This window comes from Chrysemys picta, chromosome 10 (assembly GCF_011386835.1).
Source record: "Chrysemys picta bellii isolate R12L10 chromosome 10, ASM1138683v2, whole genome shotgun sequence".
Taxonomy (NCBI): domain Eukaryota; kingdom Metazoa; phylum Chordata; order Testudines; family Emydidae; genus Chrysemys; species Chrysemys picta.
In genome coordinates, this window is record NC_088800.1 from 28,398,608 (window position 1) to 28,416,413 (window position 17,806).

Sequence of the window (17,806 nt, forward strand, 5' to 3'; positions counted from 1 at the left end):
CCTGGAACTTTGTGAGTTGCTGTCCCCTGCCCTGAAGCGCAGTGACACCCGGTTGCGAGCTGCACTGAGTGTACAGAAGCGAGTGGCCATAGCCCTCTGGAAGCTTGCAACGCCAGACAGCTACCGGTCAGTCGCGAACCAGTTTGGGGTGGGCAAATCTACCGTGGGGGTTGTTGTGATGCAAGTAGCGAAGGCAATCGTTGATGTACTGCTGCCAAAGGTAGTGACCCTGGGAAACGTGGAGGCGATCATAGATGGTTTCGCAGCGATGGGATTCCCAAACTGCGGTGGGGCCATAGATGGAACTCACATCCCTATCCTGGCACCGGACCACCAGGCCACCCAGTACATTAACCGAAAGGGCTACTTTTCCATGGTGCTGCAAGCACTGGTGGACCACAGGGGACGTTTTACCAACATCTACGTGGGATGGCCAGGCAAGGTTCATGACGCTCGTGTTTTCAGGAACTCTGGTCTGTTTAGACGGCTGCAACAAGGTATTTACTTCCCGGACCACAAAATAACTGTTGGGGATGTGGAGATGCCTATAGTCATCCTCGGGGACCCAGCCTACCCGCTAATGCCCTGGCTCATGAAGCCCTATACTGGCGCCCTGGACACTGAAAAAGAACTCTTCAACTACCGGCTGAGCAAGTGCAGAATGGTGGTGGAGTGTGCTTTTGGCCGTCTCAAGGGGAGATGGAGAAGCTTACTGACTCGCTGTGATCTCAGCGAAACCAATATCCCCATTGTTATAGCAGCTTGCTGTGTGCTCCACAATCTCTGTGAGAGCAAGGGGGAGACCTTTATGGCGGGGTGGGAGGTTGAGGAAAATAGCCTGGCTGGTGATTACTCACAGCCAGACAGCCGGGCGATTAGAAGAGACCAGTGGGAAGCGCTGTGCATCCGGGAGGCTTTGAAAGCAAAGTTCCTGAGTGAGCAGGGTAACCTGTGACTTTATAGTTTGTGTACTGAGAAGCTAAACCTGCCCCCGTTTCTTTACCCAGGTAATGTTGACTATCCTATCCAGTTACATACCCCCTTCACCCCCCCTCCAACACACGTGTCGAAATAAAAATAGTTCTACTTTGTTAAAGCACACCGTTTTCTTTAATACTGTTTTCGCGGGAATTTTTTAAAACTGGGACGCAGACTGTGGTGCGGAGCGGGTGTAGTGTTGTGACGCGAATGCAGCTTCTAAACTCAAGGATTGACAGGCTCCGCTGCGGTGGGATGCTTGTTTCAATGGAGCCTGTCACCCCTCCTGATCGGGACTGTGTGTATGGGGGGTCTATTTGACTTTGTGGCAGGGGGAGGACGGTTACAGATCCCCTGCTGTGTGGCTCTGTGATCCTGCCTAAGGACCGGCGCTCAAGATCTGTAACTGCCCTCCCCCGCCACAAAGTCACAGAGCAACCCCCCCCCCCCAACATAACATGAAAACAACCTCCCAGACTAACCGGGGTAACTAGTCACTGCATCACTGCACTGTGTATGTGCCCTGCTGCTGTGCCTGCCCCCGACTATGTACCCTGCCAAAGGAGACTGTCCTGTCCAATTACCAACCCCCTTTCCCCTCCTCCTCCAAAAGAACATGATTGAAACAGTAGTTAACAGAAACGAATTTTTTATTATCAACTACACATGGCATTGGGAGGTGAAACTTGGACGTGGGCTTCTGTCAGGCGGGAAGGAAAGAACTTTTCAAATTTTGGGAAATGAGAGCCTTCTGCTACTAGAGCTCTCTGCAGGGGTGGAGTGAGACTTAGCAGGGACTCTGCCGCCTCTCCTTCTTTGCACTTTGGGTGAGGTGGGTATGGGACTTGGTGGCGGGGGATGGCGGTTACAGATGGACTGCAGCGGGGCTCTGTCCTCCTGCCTCCGTTCCTGCAGAACATCCACAAGGCGCCGGAGTGTGTCCGTTTGCTCCCTCAGTAGTCCAAGCAGCGTTTGAGTCGCCTGCTGGTCTTCCTGCCGCCACCTCTCCTCCCGATCCATGTTGGCTTGGTGCATTCGGGTCAAGTTCTCCCGCCACTGGGTCTGCTGTGCTGCCTGGGCTTGGGAACAGGCCATAAGCTCAGAGAACATGTCCTCCCGTGTCCTCTTCTTCCTACGCCTAATCCGCGCTAGCCTCTGGGAGTGTGATTCCAGGCTAGGTTGTGAGACAGTCGCAGACGGGGCTGTGGAAATGGGAAAAAGGGAGTGAATTCCTAAGAAAGATAAATGTAGTTGTGAACAAAGAACATAGTCTTTCTCTGTGAACAAGACCATGCACAGCACCTTTCACATGCGCACTCAGCACAAGGTCGAATTCTCGGCCTTCGCATTCAGTGCCTGGGGTCTTGAACAGCACATTTGAGAAGCGAGGCAGCACAACGGAATTTCTGTTGCAGGCAGACATGGTAAGCCGTACACTTGTGGCAGTTTAAAACTTTTATATTACCACTGGCCTCATTTCACATTTAAATCAATGTCAGTCCCTGCTGCCAGCAATCCGGCAAGCGGGAACTCTGCCCCTGTCCCACCCCCTCGCGGCTGTCCCCGGGAACGATCCCTTTCGGCTGCCCCTCTCCCGCCTCCACCGCGTGGCTGCAAACCAGCGGTTACAGTTCTGTAAAGGAATGGGAAAGCAGTCCCAACACTAACATTCCCCTACCTAATTAAAAGCAGGTCACCATGGCCGACATCACCCTGATGAGGATCTCCGAGAGCGACAAAGAGAGAATGCTCCGGGAAAGCCTCCAAAGACCAGGGCCGTATGCCGCCCTGCTGTGCAGAGCAATGATCCCGGAGTACTTGATAATCTCGTGGCGCGGCAACGTGTCGTACTTCGGAGGACCCAATAAGGCCGCTCTCCCCAAGAACCTCATGCAACGGCTTTCAAGTTACCTCCAGGAGAGCTTCATCGAGATGTCCCAGGAGGATTACTGCTCTATCCCCGGACACATAGACCGCATTTTACTGTAGCTGCAGTAGCAGGGAATAAACAGTAGAGCGGCTTGTGCAGGACAATCACTGAAAACCGGACATTGCTAGATTTCTTTTCAAAACTTGCACTGCCCCTTACTAAACCGTTAAGCGCCTAGGGCACACTAATCATGAACAACCCATTCTTTTAATTGTTAATATTCCTGTTTTGTTAAAAATAAATGTTTAGATGTTTACAACACTTACTGGCTGATCCTTCACCAGATTCTGTGTCCGGGGTAACGGCTCGGGACGCTTCGTAGGGGATCTCTGTAAGGGTGATGAAGAGATCCTGGCTGTCGGGGAAATCAGCGTTGTGAGAGCTGCCGACTGCCTCGCCCTCCTCATCTCCTTCCTCATCTTCCCCGTCCCCTAACATGTCCGAGGAACCGGCCGTGGACAGTATCCCATCCTCAGAGTCCACGGTCACTGGTGGGGTAGTGGTGGCGGCCGCACCGAGGATGGAATGCAGTGCCTCGTAGAAACGGGATGTCTGGGGATGGGATCCGGAGCGTCCGTTTGCCTCTTTGGTCTTCTGGTAGCCTTGTCTCAGCTCCTTGATTTTCACGCGGCACTGCGTTGCATCCCGGCTGTATCCTCTCTCTGCCATGTCTTTAGAGATCTTCTCGTAGATCTTTGCATTCCTTCTTTTGGATCGCAGCTCAGAAAGCACGGACTCATCGCCCCACACAGCGATGAGATCCAAGACTTCACGATCAGTCCATGCTGGGGCTCTCTTTCTATTCACAGACTGCACGGCCATCACTGCTGGAGAGCTCTGCATCGTTGCCAGTGCTGCTGTGCTCGCCACGATGTCCAGACAGGAAATGAGATTCAAACTGGCCAGACAGGAAAAGGAATTCCAATTCAAATTTTCCCGGGGCTTTTCCTGTGTGGCTGGTCAGAGCATCCGAGCTCGCACTGCTGTCCAGAGCGTCAACAGAGTGGTGCACTGTGGGATAGCTCCCGGAGCTATTAGCGTCGATTTCCATCCACACCTAGCCTAATTCGACATGGCCATGTCGAATTTAGCGCTACTCCCCTCGTCGGGGAGGAGTACAGAAGTCGAATTAAAGAGACCTCTATGTCGAACTAAATAGCATCGCAGTGTGGACGGGTGCAGGGTTAATTCGATGTAACGGCGCTAACTTCGACATAAACGCCTAGTGTAGACCAGGCCTAATAGTTTTAAAAAGCCCATTGGAAATAAAACAAAACAAGATAGATGTTCCATCTGTTGATAAGCAATTTCCAAGGCTCAACACTTTTGCCCACAGTGAAAATGTCTTTCCACAGCATAACACATCTTTAACTACTTGCATGATCTTTTGTTCTCACACCACGTGATCAGCTGTTTTAAAAACTCTAGAGCTTGTGATGAACAATTTATATGACACGCATAAGTGCTCTTAGTGATGAAGGGCCAGATGCTGAACTGCTGGGAAATCTTCAAGTGGCTGGCAAAGATACCACAGCACAGCCAAGGGTCTGACCCAAAATCATGGACCTTGAATGTTAATAGAATATTGTTGATCAGTAGTCAGTGTCTCTCTCTATCTCACACATACACAGCGCCTTTCAAGATAATTCCAACCATGCGTTTTAATAAGCTCACATCAGTACTGGGAATTCACCTGAAGTCCTCTAGACACTATAAACCTTGACAAGGACTCAGTGTGGGGTTGATTGCCATTTAATCAAAACGAGGCATCTTCTCCTCCTCTTCCATGTGTCTTCCTGTCAATCCTTCTAATCTACATCTTTGGTAACTACTTTTTTGGCATCAGCCTCCCGCTACTGTATGAAATAAGATGCCTGACAAGAGCCGGAAGTAGCAATAGATGTCATTGTACACTGCAGCAAATGTAGTAAAAAAACGATTTCGTATTATTGGACTCAGTAGCAGAAGACTATTTACAAAAATTGGCAAAGATGCCTCCTAGTTCATCTCAGTGGAAAATGTCCTTTCCTACAAAGCCTTTGTGTTATGTCACACAGCTTTTCAGAAACATCTGTTGAGTTTTTCCTGTTAAAACTATGTCACAGATTATTTTGAGCAGTTTAACCTTTTTGCCGAAAAAGGTCACAGAGGAAAGAAAACATGAAACGGTATGTCAGTGTATGAGCTGAAAAACAACACGTCTGATTAACTACATCGTAAATACAGCAGTGAATGTAAAAGCTGCAATGAAGCAAGAAGGCAAGATTAATACCAAGCTAAATGAATGCCAGAGCCAAATGCCAAGGAATGATGAGATCCATTATCCAGGGTTCCAGCAGCAGCCAATAAATCCAAAAAGTTTATAGCATAAGATACAGGTTAGCAGAATCTCAGGTGAGTGCTCAGATATAACGTAGATCAAGAAAATTTAGGGCTTTCAGGATCATGGCTCCTATACTTGAAAGCTTGATTTAGGGGAAAATGCTTGATGTCCCCACCCTGTTCCAGATTTTGTCCCCCTTAGTATATGAATGGTGCAGCACCCTTTCTATATAGATCTCCTCCCCAGAAGGTGACCTCAGCTGCCTCTGTAGCACTGTCCCCCTCCTCCTCTGGGCCCTCTCTCTGGCTCCAAAAACCCACCTGATGGGATGTACACAGGGAAAGAGTGGCAGCAGGGAAGGAGATAGTTTCACCAGTGTATATTCCCAGAGAAAGACAGAGACCAGAGCTCTATTCACTTTACTACAGAGCCCCCTAGAGGAGTCCTGTGGGCAGCGCGTTACCAGGAGGCTGGAGGAAAGAGAGCCAGAGCAGAGGTACAGAGGATGACCTGGCTTCCTGGAGGCCTATCCAAGTAGGGGACAGACCCCCGTTTTGCAGGGTAAAGAGAGAAATCTTTCCCTGTTTGAGAGGATCTGATTTCTACATGTTATGTTGTAAAAAAAATAAAAAAAATAAAAAAACAGCACAAAACTAGGGAAGGAGGCAAGTCTAACGCTTGTCCATTTTTAATTAAATTCTTTAACAGCAGCAATTTTAATTAAAAATGAACCCTGTCAAGTGGCAAGGTATACTAATGATGTGAACTCACCAGAGCCGAAACATTCAGCTTGAAGGTCTTGCTCAGAAAATAGAAGTCTCCTTGCATTACTGCAATCAGTGGCTGAGAAAATTTCAAAGATGTCACCAATTGTGAAATTAACTTTTTATGACAAACAAATGGAAAGCGACAGTCTAGAATCTGAATTCAAATGGTTTTGCTGTGCATTGATACCAGCTCATTATGTAAAGCCTTCTACATATATAGAAAGTAGATGCTTGAGGAATACTCTGTTTTTCTTTCAAGGTAACGCTGCAAGCAAACACCCCAAGGCGTTTATTATGCAAGATCATAGCTGCTAACACCAAAGTCTAGATGGGGCAAGAATGAGATTTAGGATACCTGAAAAGTTCCATTTATAAATCATTATTCCTTTGAACCAACTGTAGGCACACTATCTTAATACCACTACTTTGGATTTGCAAAATTACAAAGACTCTTGGTTTTCAGGTCAGGAAGTCTCAGTCCTCTGGGTGATATTCTGTGTCTTACTCTTGATCTCCCAAGCTTGAAATTTTGTCCCGACAGACAGCATAAACAGAGACATGCTTTTAGTCATCTTAATAAATACTAGGCCCAAATCTCCAAAAGGAAGAATTTGAAAAATAAAATGAAACATTGGAGGCAAAATCACTTTCATTACACTGACTGCAAATGCAATTTCAGAAACTGCAGCCTATCAAGGTCTTCTTTAATATTTTTAGATACATATTTATCCTTTACCACAGAAAAATGCCCAAGCAAATTAACATTTCTGTATCCCATTTAAACACTGGAAGTACAGACTTTAGCAAGAGGTAAGCCTTCTGATTTTAACTGTTTCAAATTATAGACCCCAAATGATAATTTGTAGTCACTAAACTTATTTGTGGTAAATATAAATGTGCAAATGGAGTTTACTACCAGTGCCTGAGAACACATTTTGAAGAATTGCTTCCAAGCATCTGCATTTTGATTAATTTTGAATTATCTGAATAAATTAAATTGCCTATGACCATGTTTAGAAAGTGGATTAGGATTTTTAGTAACTATTTTGTAATGTTTCATATCTAATTTTTAATCACTGGAGAATTTTGGATCTTTTTGAGAACTTTATTCATTCTTACAGGTAAAAATCTTATTTCTTTCTTCTCCCCCACCAAATAAACAATCCCCATAAAAACGTATTTAGATGTTGTATAGACCATATTCCCCTACGGATTTACCTGATATTCCTTCTACAGCATCCCAAAGTGAAGTGTCCTGATCTAACATCTTATTCATTTCTAGGAGCTTAAAATTTGTTGCTTTAGATCTCCCACTGCTAATGTAGAGGACATGTATAATACCTCATTAATATGAGCAAATTATTTATTTAAACCCTCTGGGTTGAATAAAATATCACCTAACTTGTTTTGTATGGCACCTACAGCTCTAATATTCTAGCTTAATTCAACTGCAATGGGATTAGTTTGATGGCTCTCTCACCTGAGTAATAACTATTGGCTTCAGCCAGTTTGGCTGAATTTTGAGGGAAATGTTGGAGGGAGGAAAGAGGTGCAAGGACAGGAATTATGCAATGAGAGCCAGGTTTTTAAAGGTCTTAAGGCACTAAACACATTTACAATTTGGCCTTAAGGCCTAATTTTTAAAGGTATTTAAGTATTGCTGCACTCAGCAATACCTGAATGAATGCATACCTGATTAAGGAGCCTAAATCTGTCTCGCTGTCACTTTTGAAAATGAGAAAGAGACAGAATCCAATCATTCCGATAGGAGAACTCAGAGAAGAGTTAGTTTCTTAATATGACTTATTTTCTGTAAAGAAAAAGAAAAAAAAAAGAACCCCAGACAATACACAATAACCACTGCTTGTCCCTTCCACTCAGACAATCAAACTGCACTGGAGTCTATGTGCCATGAAAGAGCTTCATCCTTGGAATCTCAGGATGTGGGCCTCGGCCTGTCAGTAACAATTGTGTATAGCACTTCGGCAAGTCTGGAGTATGAAAGGCACAGAAGAAATCAGATTCATTCTGTTCCTTCAGAGAGATTAGATGCTGGTTTACCTTAAATTACAGACAACTAAATAAAACACAGACAGCAAAGAGAACTTTCAGCAAAACAAAGCTGAGATGGAGCACAAGTATTTACTTTAGCTAGAATTTGTCATTATCACACATTGTCATCTAGCCCGGTATATTTCAGGAGCCACTTCAGGGTTAGTTACAACCAGTGTGTCTTCTATTGAGAGGATTAAAAAAAATAATAATAATAACACACCCCAGCAGTCGGTAGTGTAGGGGAAGAGAAAGAGAAACCAGTGCTGGGAAAATTGGCTCAGATTCGGACTGGATATGGGTATGCACATGCGCACACGTACCTGCTGGATTTGTTAGCTGGCCATATACATGAAGGAGACACCACTGTCAACTGCTGCAGAGAAAAAGTGTCCCTACCTACAAGCATAATTGTCATGCCGCCTCCTCCACTATAACAAAAAAAACTTCATTTCTGTCTCCTTCATCACAGTAGTCCCTGGAGAGCACGAACAATATTTGGGTTGCCTTTTGGCAGGCACACTTGCAAGTGTTTTATTTCTCATTCTCTCTACAACAGCTATTGGTCCTTTTGCAGCTCATTTAGTGGAAGAGCAATGGACTCTTGGACATAGGGTTCAGCTATATCCCAGAATACCTTTCAGGAGAGGTTGTGTTTGAATCTTATCACAAGCACACAAGCTGTGAAAGACATGACAAAATATTGAGGTGGTCTAATTCAGAATCTGCAGACCATGGCAAGTTAGCCCTGTGAGAGATGAGGTTTAAGCATTGCAGGGAGATTTAGCTATTCAACACATTACTATTTAAAGGGACACAGTCAACTTGAAGATTTGTCTGAAAATTCTGTATCTGTTGTAGTTACAAGTAACACCCAAGGTGAAAACATTAAGTGGGAAAAAATTCTGATTTTTTATTTTGTGCATTGGACAGTATTGTGTGTCAAATTAATGTCACTTTTTCCTCTCTATCGTCATTTAGGCTGAGATTTTGGCAACCCAGCTTCCATTCGATTTCAAATTCCTTTAGGCACCTTTAAAAAAATATATATATGACCCTTAGTCATTTTCTCCATTGCTGAAAAGACATCAACAACAAGTGATCAGAAAAACCTTTAACACTTTTTAATTGGTTTTGGGGTTTAATTTTAGTGTTTATTTTAGGGCTGTCGATTAATCACAGTTAATTCATGCGATTAACTCAAAAAAATTAATCGAGATTAATTGTAGTTCTAATCTCACTGTTAAACAATAGAATACCAATTGAAATTCACTAAATATTTTGGATGTTTTTCTACATTTTCAAATATATTGATTTCGGTTACAGCACAAAATACAAAGTGTACAGTACTCACTTTATATTACTTTTATTACAAATATTTGCACTGTAAAAATTATAAAAGAAATAGTGTTCTTCAATTCACCTCATACAAGTACCATAATGGTACCTCAAACAACTACCATACAATCTCTTTATCATGAAAGTGCAACTTACAAATGTAGATTTTTTTGTTACTGTACTGGTGCACGTGGCCCACTCCAGCAGGGGGTGGGGCAGAAGCAGCCAGGGAGGCTGTGGAAACCTGCAGCTAATTTGGGTGAGTCTTGTTAGGAGGCAGCTTCTGGGGCAGCCCAGATATAAGGAGCTGCCCAGCAGAGTGAAGGAGAGTCTCTCCCTGACAAGCAAGAGAGGAGGACTGGCTCCCAGGGAGAGCACCTGAGATAGAGCAGTGCTGAACAGGCTCCAGGGGAGCGGAGGGTGAACTCTGGCCTGTTACCTGCTAGGCTGCAGGCCCCTGGCAGAAAGGGCCCAGAAGGTGCAAGGGCCAAGGGGAAGTGGCCAAGGGATGATAGGCAGACAAGGGGAGAGAAGGAGGGCAGAGAGGCTGCCACTAGAGGGTTCCTGGGACAGGACCCAGGTCCCCCCCACCCCTTCCCTCTTGCACTGCACCTGGTCACGGAAGAGCATGGCCAATACAGACTGTAACTTGCCCCTGAAGTGAGAGGCTAGACTTTGAGTTGTGGTTGGCCCCTGGGGTGGGTGCAAGCCAAAGGACTGCTGTGACCCCCGGAAGGTGGGGTGAGAAAGAAGTAGTGGGCACTGCTGGAGAGCAGTGTCCTGAAGAGGACACCACCAAGCGGGGGAGCAACGCGGGTCTGAAACAGCGGAGTAGAGCAGACAACTGGCAGGACACCACCCACAGAGGACACTCCAGAGCTGGACTGAGCTAATTCCCAGAGCAATCAGCAGGAGGCGCCAGCGGTGATGAGTCCTGACCCTGTTACAGTTACATAACTGCACTCAAAAACAAAACAATGTAAAACTTTAGAGCCTACAAGTCCACTCAGTCCTACTTCTTGTTCAGCCAGTCTTTAAGAGAAACAAGTTTGTTTACATTTACAGGAAATACTGCTGCCTGCTTCTTATTTACAATGTTACCTGAAAGTGAGAACAGATGTTCACATGGCACTTTCGTAGCCGGCATTGCTAGGTATTTAGGTGCCAGATGCCCTAAAGATTCATATGCCCCTTCATGCTTTAGCCACCATTGCAGAGGACATGTTTCCATGCTGATGATGTTCATTAAAAAAATAGTGTGTTCATTAAATTTGTGACTGAACTCCTTAGGGGAGAACTGTGTGTCTCCTACTCTGTGTTTTCACTGCAGATCTGACAAAATGCAAAGAAGGTACCAAAGTACCTTCCAGCAGCTCCCATTGGCCTGGAGCAGCGAACGGCAGCCAGTGGGAGCTGCAATCGGCCAAACCTGCAGACGCGGCAGGTACGCAAGCCGGCCTGGCCCGCCAGGGGCTTTCCCTGCACAAGCGGCGGAACAAGTTTGGGAACCACTGCTCTAAAGTTCTAGGTTGTTTTGTTTTTGAATGCAGTTATTTTTTGTACATAATTCTACATTTGTAAGTTCAACTTTCATGATAAAGAGACTGCACTATGGTACTTGTATTAGGTGAATTGAAAAATACTATTTCTTTTATTATTACAGTGCAAATATTTATAATAAAATAAATATAAAATGAGCACTGTACACTTTGTATTCTGTGTTGTAATTGAAATCAATATATCTGAAAATGGAAAACATCCAAAATATTTATATAAATAGTATTCTATTATTTAACAGCACGATAAATTGCGATTAATTTTTTAATTGCTTGACAGCCCTAGTGCATTTTTATTATGCATTATTTAAAAGGGTGCTCTGTTAGAAAATGGTACCAGAGCAGGGCTATGACTTGAGCCTTCAGGCCATAATTATTGCAGTATTACTAACAAAACCCCATGTGAAACCTTGCACAGGGCAATGCTTAATGACATTTTATTCCACCTAAACCTCAGTTTAAACTTGGAACAAATTGTGCTGAGTTTATTTACTAATGAACTCATTAACAGAGTAATTTGGACAAGAGTTTGTTACAAAAGTATCCTACTTAGAAAACAACCCTCATATTCTTGACAGTAATTCTAGAGAGTGCATTAAGGTTAAATGATGGTAAAACACTTGTAACAGGTAAATAGAAGATAATGTATTTCATTACCTTCAGTGTCTGATACCATAAGCTAATTTTAACTTAATCAAATTAACAATGATAAGAAAACACTTCATAAAAGAGTTAAATGCTTTTCTTTCCCCTTCATCACAGTTTTTCTCCTTTAAGTTAATTTTCACAGTGGACCAATAAGGTTGCATAGAAGAGTATCTTAAAATATTCCCTCCAATCACAACTGTGGTTTTTAAACCTGCAATGCGCAATTCCATATTCTTCACTCACACCATGCTGTATTTGAAGAAAATCCCAGGCATGTTAGCCAAGGCTGTAGCAGGCTCATCAGAACTGATCCAAAATTTTCCAGTGGAAAGCCTTCCTTGTTGGAAAATGGCGTTTTGTTGAAACCAAAACTTCCTGTGGCAATGTGTTGATTTTAAAAAAACATTTATATATGGAGCTGTTGTGATTGACCCAAAATGATTTTTCTTCCAGTAATTTCATTTCATGGGCTATTTAGAAAGCCTTTAGTTTTGTTTAGATTCAGAATGAAAGTAGTTTCAAAAAATCACAGAATTGCCCATGAAACAAACTCTGATTCCCACACAGTTCTACTCAACCACCTCTACCTGAGGCCCAGTCACCACTAGAGAGGAACATATTGAGAGGATGTGGGTTACATATGGCTTCAAAGTACGTTTACATGGTAAAGTACTGTAGAAGGTAAATTAACTTGACTTGATAATAATGTGACCTACACATTTGGACACTCAAAGAGGCACACCTATGTGCCTAGCAGCATGGATTGAATAGGCACTGAGCCCAAAAGTAGAAACTTTAGATCCACACCCAAACTCTTCCCATGTTTGGTGGTGTTCAGATATAGATATTTGATACAGGATTTGGATATCAACTGGGATGTTGGGGAGAGTCTAGTAGTTAAGTGCAGAAGAGCCCATTTGAGGAGCCAAGTACGGGATCTGTGTTCCTAAATCAGGTGTCCAAGTACTTTTTTCTGCATACACATGGAGGAAAAAATATATGGGTGTTTTAATTTGTGTACATACTGTGCAAGTTTTTTTTTAAAGTTTGTAATAATTATTAATTAAGTAAAAACATTTCTCCTTTTAGCCCAGATTAAGAAAGATGCATTTTATGCAGAATATCAGAGGTTGTATCGCCAAATAGAAACTGAAAGGCAAGGTGACAATTTCTGGCCAGTGTTGATTGATAGTTTGTTCTCTGACCAGCAAAAAAGAGAAAAAGATGTAACTGCTGCAATTACAGGCATATATAGTGATGAACCCAAGAATACTCAAAGCTGAATTGTATACCAGCTTCAAGCTGAAGTATACACCAGCCTCTCAACCAAGGACTGCAATAAGTTTGATGCTGTTATTGGTTTGATTTGCTGACATTATTCCCAATATAAAGCATTACTATAACTGAAAAACAAGTCACTTTCAGAAGAAACATCTTTTAGTGGACAAAAAGAACTGGCTTCAGCAGTAGGTGCTGCAAAGGTACCAATAGAAAAGATTTACTCAGTTCTTTGTCTGGTCAAATTGGCTATCAATAACACACAGTACAGGCTCCCCTCTGCCTTTTTGCTAACAAATATTCATGCAGCATTTGCCAGTCTACTTCATTCGTCGTGAGGGATTTATCACTCAGCTTTAAGGGCAGTAATAATAATAGAAAATATAATTTGTACTTGAGATACCATTGATTTCAACTGGAGCTGTTGAAAGTAATCTAAAAGTCATATTTATATGTTGCAGAATTGGGTACAGGAGAACTGAGGCATCCAAAATTAGTGGACATTGAAATTTCTGGCATAAGTAGCTTGTTTTCACACAGAAAGGCTGTGCCAGAGGAAGAAATAGAACAGGGTGCTCTTGACACCTCATCATGTGCTTCAGAGAGATTGAGTGCACTCCAGTGACAGTTCATTTCCATACCTTTCTACACTCACTTCTGGCAGCTGGAAATATGAAAGCTACAGTGCATGTAGTCAGAGGAAGGATGGCCTTGTTGCTGAAACACAGGAAACAGCAAGTAGGGAGCTGGGAGGGGAATGGTTGGGAAAGTAGTCAAGGAGCTGAAGTAAGCTCTCAAAAAGGAACATCTGTTTAGATAGCAGGGCAGGGGGAGGAACAGGAATCTGGCCATACCCAACACCAGCTACGCTGCTGTTGTCTCCCACTATTAGACATTAACAAAATGAGAGACCTCAGTGAAAGGAAGCTCTGAAATTCCTCTCTGATAACCAGCTTCTTAGCTCCATCCTACACTGTTTATCCCAAACCATCGAGAGTGTGAACTTGCTCATATTGTGTGAGTTAAAGGTACAAGCAGGTAAGTATTTGAGGTGGGTGGGAAACCGTTTTTCCACCTAGTGAAAATATGAAATTTCTAAAATCTCTCATTATGCATCAGGATGAAACCAACATCTTCTGAGAAGTTTCACCAACACCCCTCCCCACCCCACACGAGGCCCGCCGAAAAATAGCCAGCAACCTGCAGCACAATAGCTATGCCAACCTAGTCCCGGGTGGAAATGCAGCTGGTTTGATGGAAGAATGATTCCATAGACCTGGCTCCCATCATTCAGGGAGGTGTAGTTCCTACAGTGACTGAAAAGCCTCTTCCGTTGCCATAGTAAGCATCTACATTACAATGCTACAGTGGCATAACTGCAGTGCTATATTTGTGCCACTATAGGGCCCATACTGTAGACACAGAAAATTGCCCTAGATATTGGGATATTGGCTATTCCAGGGCAGGTTCTCTGTCTCCCCTCCGCCCCCATACAATGAATAGGGAGACAGATGCCTCAGAATGGGATTTACGACAACCAGCACACTCTACGTGGCTATCCCCCTAAGCTAACCAATTGGAGATGCCAAGGTGAGGGATCTCTCTTAGGCCCTGTCCCTCACAGGATGTTCAGTACCCACATCTGGGCTCTAGGAAGATGCCCCCCACTGCTTGGTATTCTCGGGTGCAAACTTTCTCTTGGCATTAGGTGGCACTGGAAGAGGAATTCCCTCATGTCTTTTTATCCCAGTGGATACGGTATTCATGGGGGATGTGGGAGACTCCTGGTTCAAGTCCTCCTCCACCTGAGTGGGAGAGGGGATTTGAATAAGGATCTGCCACCTCCCAGGTGAGTGGGTTATAGGATATTCTGGTGAGGGGCTCTGTCAATGTGTCCTGCTCCAATGTAGATAAATAAGTATTTTAAAAAGTCATTGGTGTGGGGGACTGGATCTTGTATCTCCCACCTCCCAGATGAGTGCTCCAATCACCAGGCTCTTTCTCACACTTGCTCTGATTCTCTCTGGCCCAATGATTCTTTCATTATTTATCCAGAGTGGAACAGCTTCAACAGGAGACACTGAGGGGAGCCCACATCAGTATATATCTTGTAGCCCTGTGGATAGGGCACTCACCTGAGAAGTGACAAATCCCTGTTCAAATCCCTTCTCCCCATCAAAGGGAAGAAGGACTTGAACCAGGGTCTTCCACATCCCAGGTGAATACACTAGGCACTCTACATGCTTACCAGATCTGGCCTCACAGGTAAATTAGGCAGAAGAACGCCTATCTTTCCCTGGCTCAAGCATCACTAGGAGGCTTAGGTGTCCAGATGCCTGGCATGGGGCTGTAGTTTGCACACTCAGAAGCAGAAACATAGGTGCCAAGGTAACAAAGTGCAAAAATGTAGGCGCTGAGTGATTTTAGGTACCTGCAGGGTTTGGCAATAGCTGAGTTGGGTTTTTTATTAATCCCACTGGGATTTAAGGTTGGGATTCTGAAAGTGGTAGTTAGGCACCTGAGTCTTTTTAGGAATTTAGCCCAACACTGTCATTAGCTATGTTGCCCTGAGTAAAGTTCTTATTCAGCTGAGTCAGCTGTTTCCCTACACGTTCCCTACATTATTGGGGACAGTCTTTCAACTAATTACGTTTAGGGAGATACACTTCTGTTAGAGCAGATAAACCGAGATACTCATTTGTATACATCACAGTGGAACAAGTCTTCTAAAGATATCAATTTGACAAACAATATTAGATCATTATGAGGAGGCAAGATTAGATCTGATAACAAACAGTGACGAGCCATATTTGCCTATGGCTGTCAAAGTAACATCAGCATTAGCTTTTCTATCAAAAGTATAATTTGAAACAGCCAGGGATGGCTCAGATGTATTTATCAGTGTACAGATGCATTTCCAAGGAAGATTTAGAGCTAAAGCAGTAACTTGTTAATTTATTACATACAGTAAATGGAATTTCCATCTGTTCTTGCTGCACTTAATTGTAGATGAATTGCAACTAAAAGATCTCCGGAACAAAAAACCCGAATCAAGCAAAACATTTAAACATGCTTAACTTCAGGTGTGAGAGTAGAAGTAGAAGTATTCACATGCTTAAATGCTTTGGTGGAGAAGGACCAAAACCCTATTCTACAAAAATGGGCCAAAATCAGAACATGGAAAATAAAGATGAGGTGTGTTCAGGTCAAGTTCAGACCCAGGCTCTAATCTGGCTCTAATCCTGCAACTGGATCCACTAGGGTGGGCCCCTGTGCCTGTATGGAGCTCCATTAAATCAGACTCCATGCGAGTATAAGGGTAAATGCTAATGGAGCCTTCCTGGCTCTAGCCCACCTGTATCTGGGAAAGAGCAAAAGTGTTCACGCCACAAATATGACAACAATCTTAGCCTCCTAGCAGCAAAATTGGCTCACAGTTAAATTTAATCTCATGCCCAACAAAAGTTGGACATTATAACAGCTCATATCAAATTTGTCAAGTTTCCTAAACACTAGATTTTGCATTGAAATAATGGAAGGGGAAAGGGACAGTTTCACATAACTTGGTTGTTGAGCACACCAAGCTCAGGGCATGTAGGGGCTTTCTAGGGGGAGTGTTTGTTCTGAACTGTCTCTAACATTTACCCAATAAACCAAATGTAGATAGAAATTGAGTTATTCTAATATTTTCCATACTATTTGGCAAACTTCATTTAGTTATGTGCTAGCCTAGAGGCAGCATAACAGCTGCTAATGGACATAGCCAAGGATCCATATGGTGCTGTTAGAGGGTTTTTCCATGGCTTAACATCTAGATCCTCTGAAAGTCAATTTGTTAAATAGCTTGCAGATGAATAAAAACAAAACACAAGAATGGAGACTTTGCATTAAAATTCCACTGTAATAACTTTAAAAAGTCCTACGTTTTAACTTACCTAGACCTTATATGAATATATAATGGGAGAAGACATTTCTTATTTTAACCAACATATAATTGAAGACATGTCTGCACTACCGCTTAGGTTGGAAAAATTTGTGTCACTCAGGGGTGTGAAAACACACACCCCTGATTGACAGATAGTTTTGCTAGCATAAGTGCTTGTGTGCATAGCTACCGCTGCTCATTTAGATGGTTTTATTATGTCAACAGGACAGCTCTCTCCCATTGGCATAGAGCAGCTACTGGAGTGATCTTACAGTGGCACAACTGTCTCTGTACAGCTGTGCTGCTGTAAGATCACTAGTGTAGACAGGTCCTCTCAGAGGTCCAGAGAGGCCCGGGCCACTTCCAGCTTTAGAGGCCCCTAGCCATAATAAAAATTGATGACACATGGTGCCATCAGAACTGATATTTTTATTAAACTTGGTCATATTAAAGCGTTTAAAATGTTCATAAACTATATCAGTTAACAAAAAAATTGTCTTTTACCAAATCACAACTCTCATTTGCTTAAATTTGCAGCTCTAAGCTGAGAGTGTGTGTTACATTTTGGTCCGATAGGGATGTGCATAAAAACAAGTTACAAAACTTATCAAACGCCAAAAAATTAACAAGTGTTAAAATTTGAGGCCCCGTTGAGCTTGAGGCCCAGGCCAAACAGCCTTCCTGGCCCCACCTCTGATTGGTCCTGCGCATAGACATGGCCTCAGTATATTAATTAGACAAATGACAGAGTGCATCTATGGGGAAATGTACATCCCCAGGTGGATTTGATATTACTATTGTATTTCACTTTTCCCAGACGGGTGGATCATGCCTCAATCCTGGTTAACATTCAGGTTGCATCATGCACTGGCACAAGTGAAGGAGAAGGAGAAGAAGAAAACCTTGTCTTAGTTCTTCAAAGCTGTTCAAATACATAAACAGAAGACATTGAGAAACATGCAGGGCGCTAACGTAAGGGCAGTAACCCATTCAGTGACCACTGATATGCAA

At 43.4% G+C, this 17,806-nt stretch overlaps 1 protein-coding gene and 1 long non-coding RNA gene across 3 annotated transcripts in view; both read right to left on the reverse strand.

The window, feature by feature from the left end:
- Positions 1–17,806, reverse strand: part of LOC122174056 (uncharacterized) — an 86,332-nt gene that overhangs the window by 45,251 nt on the left and 23,275 nt on the right. The window lies entirely within an intron of this gene.
- On the reverse strand, positions 1,611–4,151 carry LOC135973934 (uncharacterized). The gene is made up of 2 exons (XM_065559497.1): positions 3,175–4,151; positions 1,611–2,180 (listed from the first exon to the last, which is right to left on the reverse strand). The coding sequence occupies exons 1-2, from the start codon at positions 3,749–3,751 to the stop codon at positions 1,705–1,707; spliced, it is 1,053 nt and encodes a 350-aa protein (XP_065415569.1). The 5' UTR covers positions 3,752–4,151; the 3' UTR covers positions 1,611–1,704.

Coding starts and splice junctions, on each gene's coding strand:
- LOC135973934 (XM_065559497.1), bottom strand. CDS start 3,751: ATGCAGAGCTCTCCAGCAGTGATGGCCGTGCAGTCTGTGAATAGAAAG. Junction 2,181..3,174: donor ATCTGGTGAAGGATCAGCCA/GTAAGTGTTGTA, acceptor CCATTTCCACAG/CCCCGTCTGCGACTGTCTCA.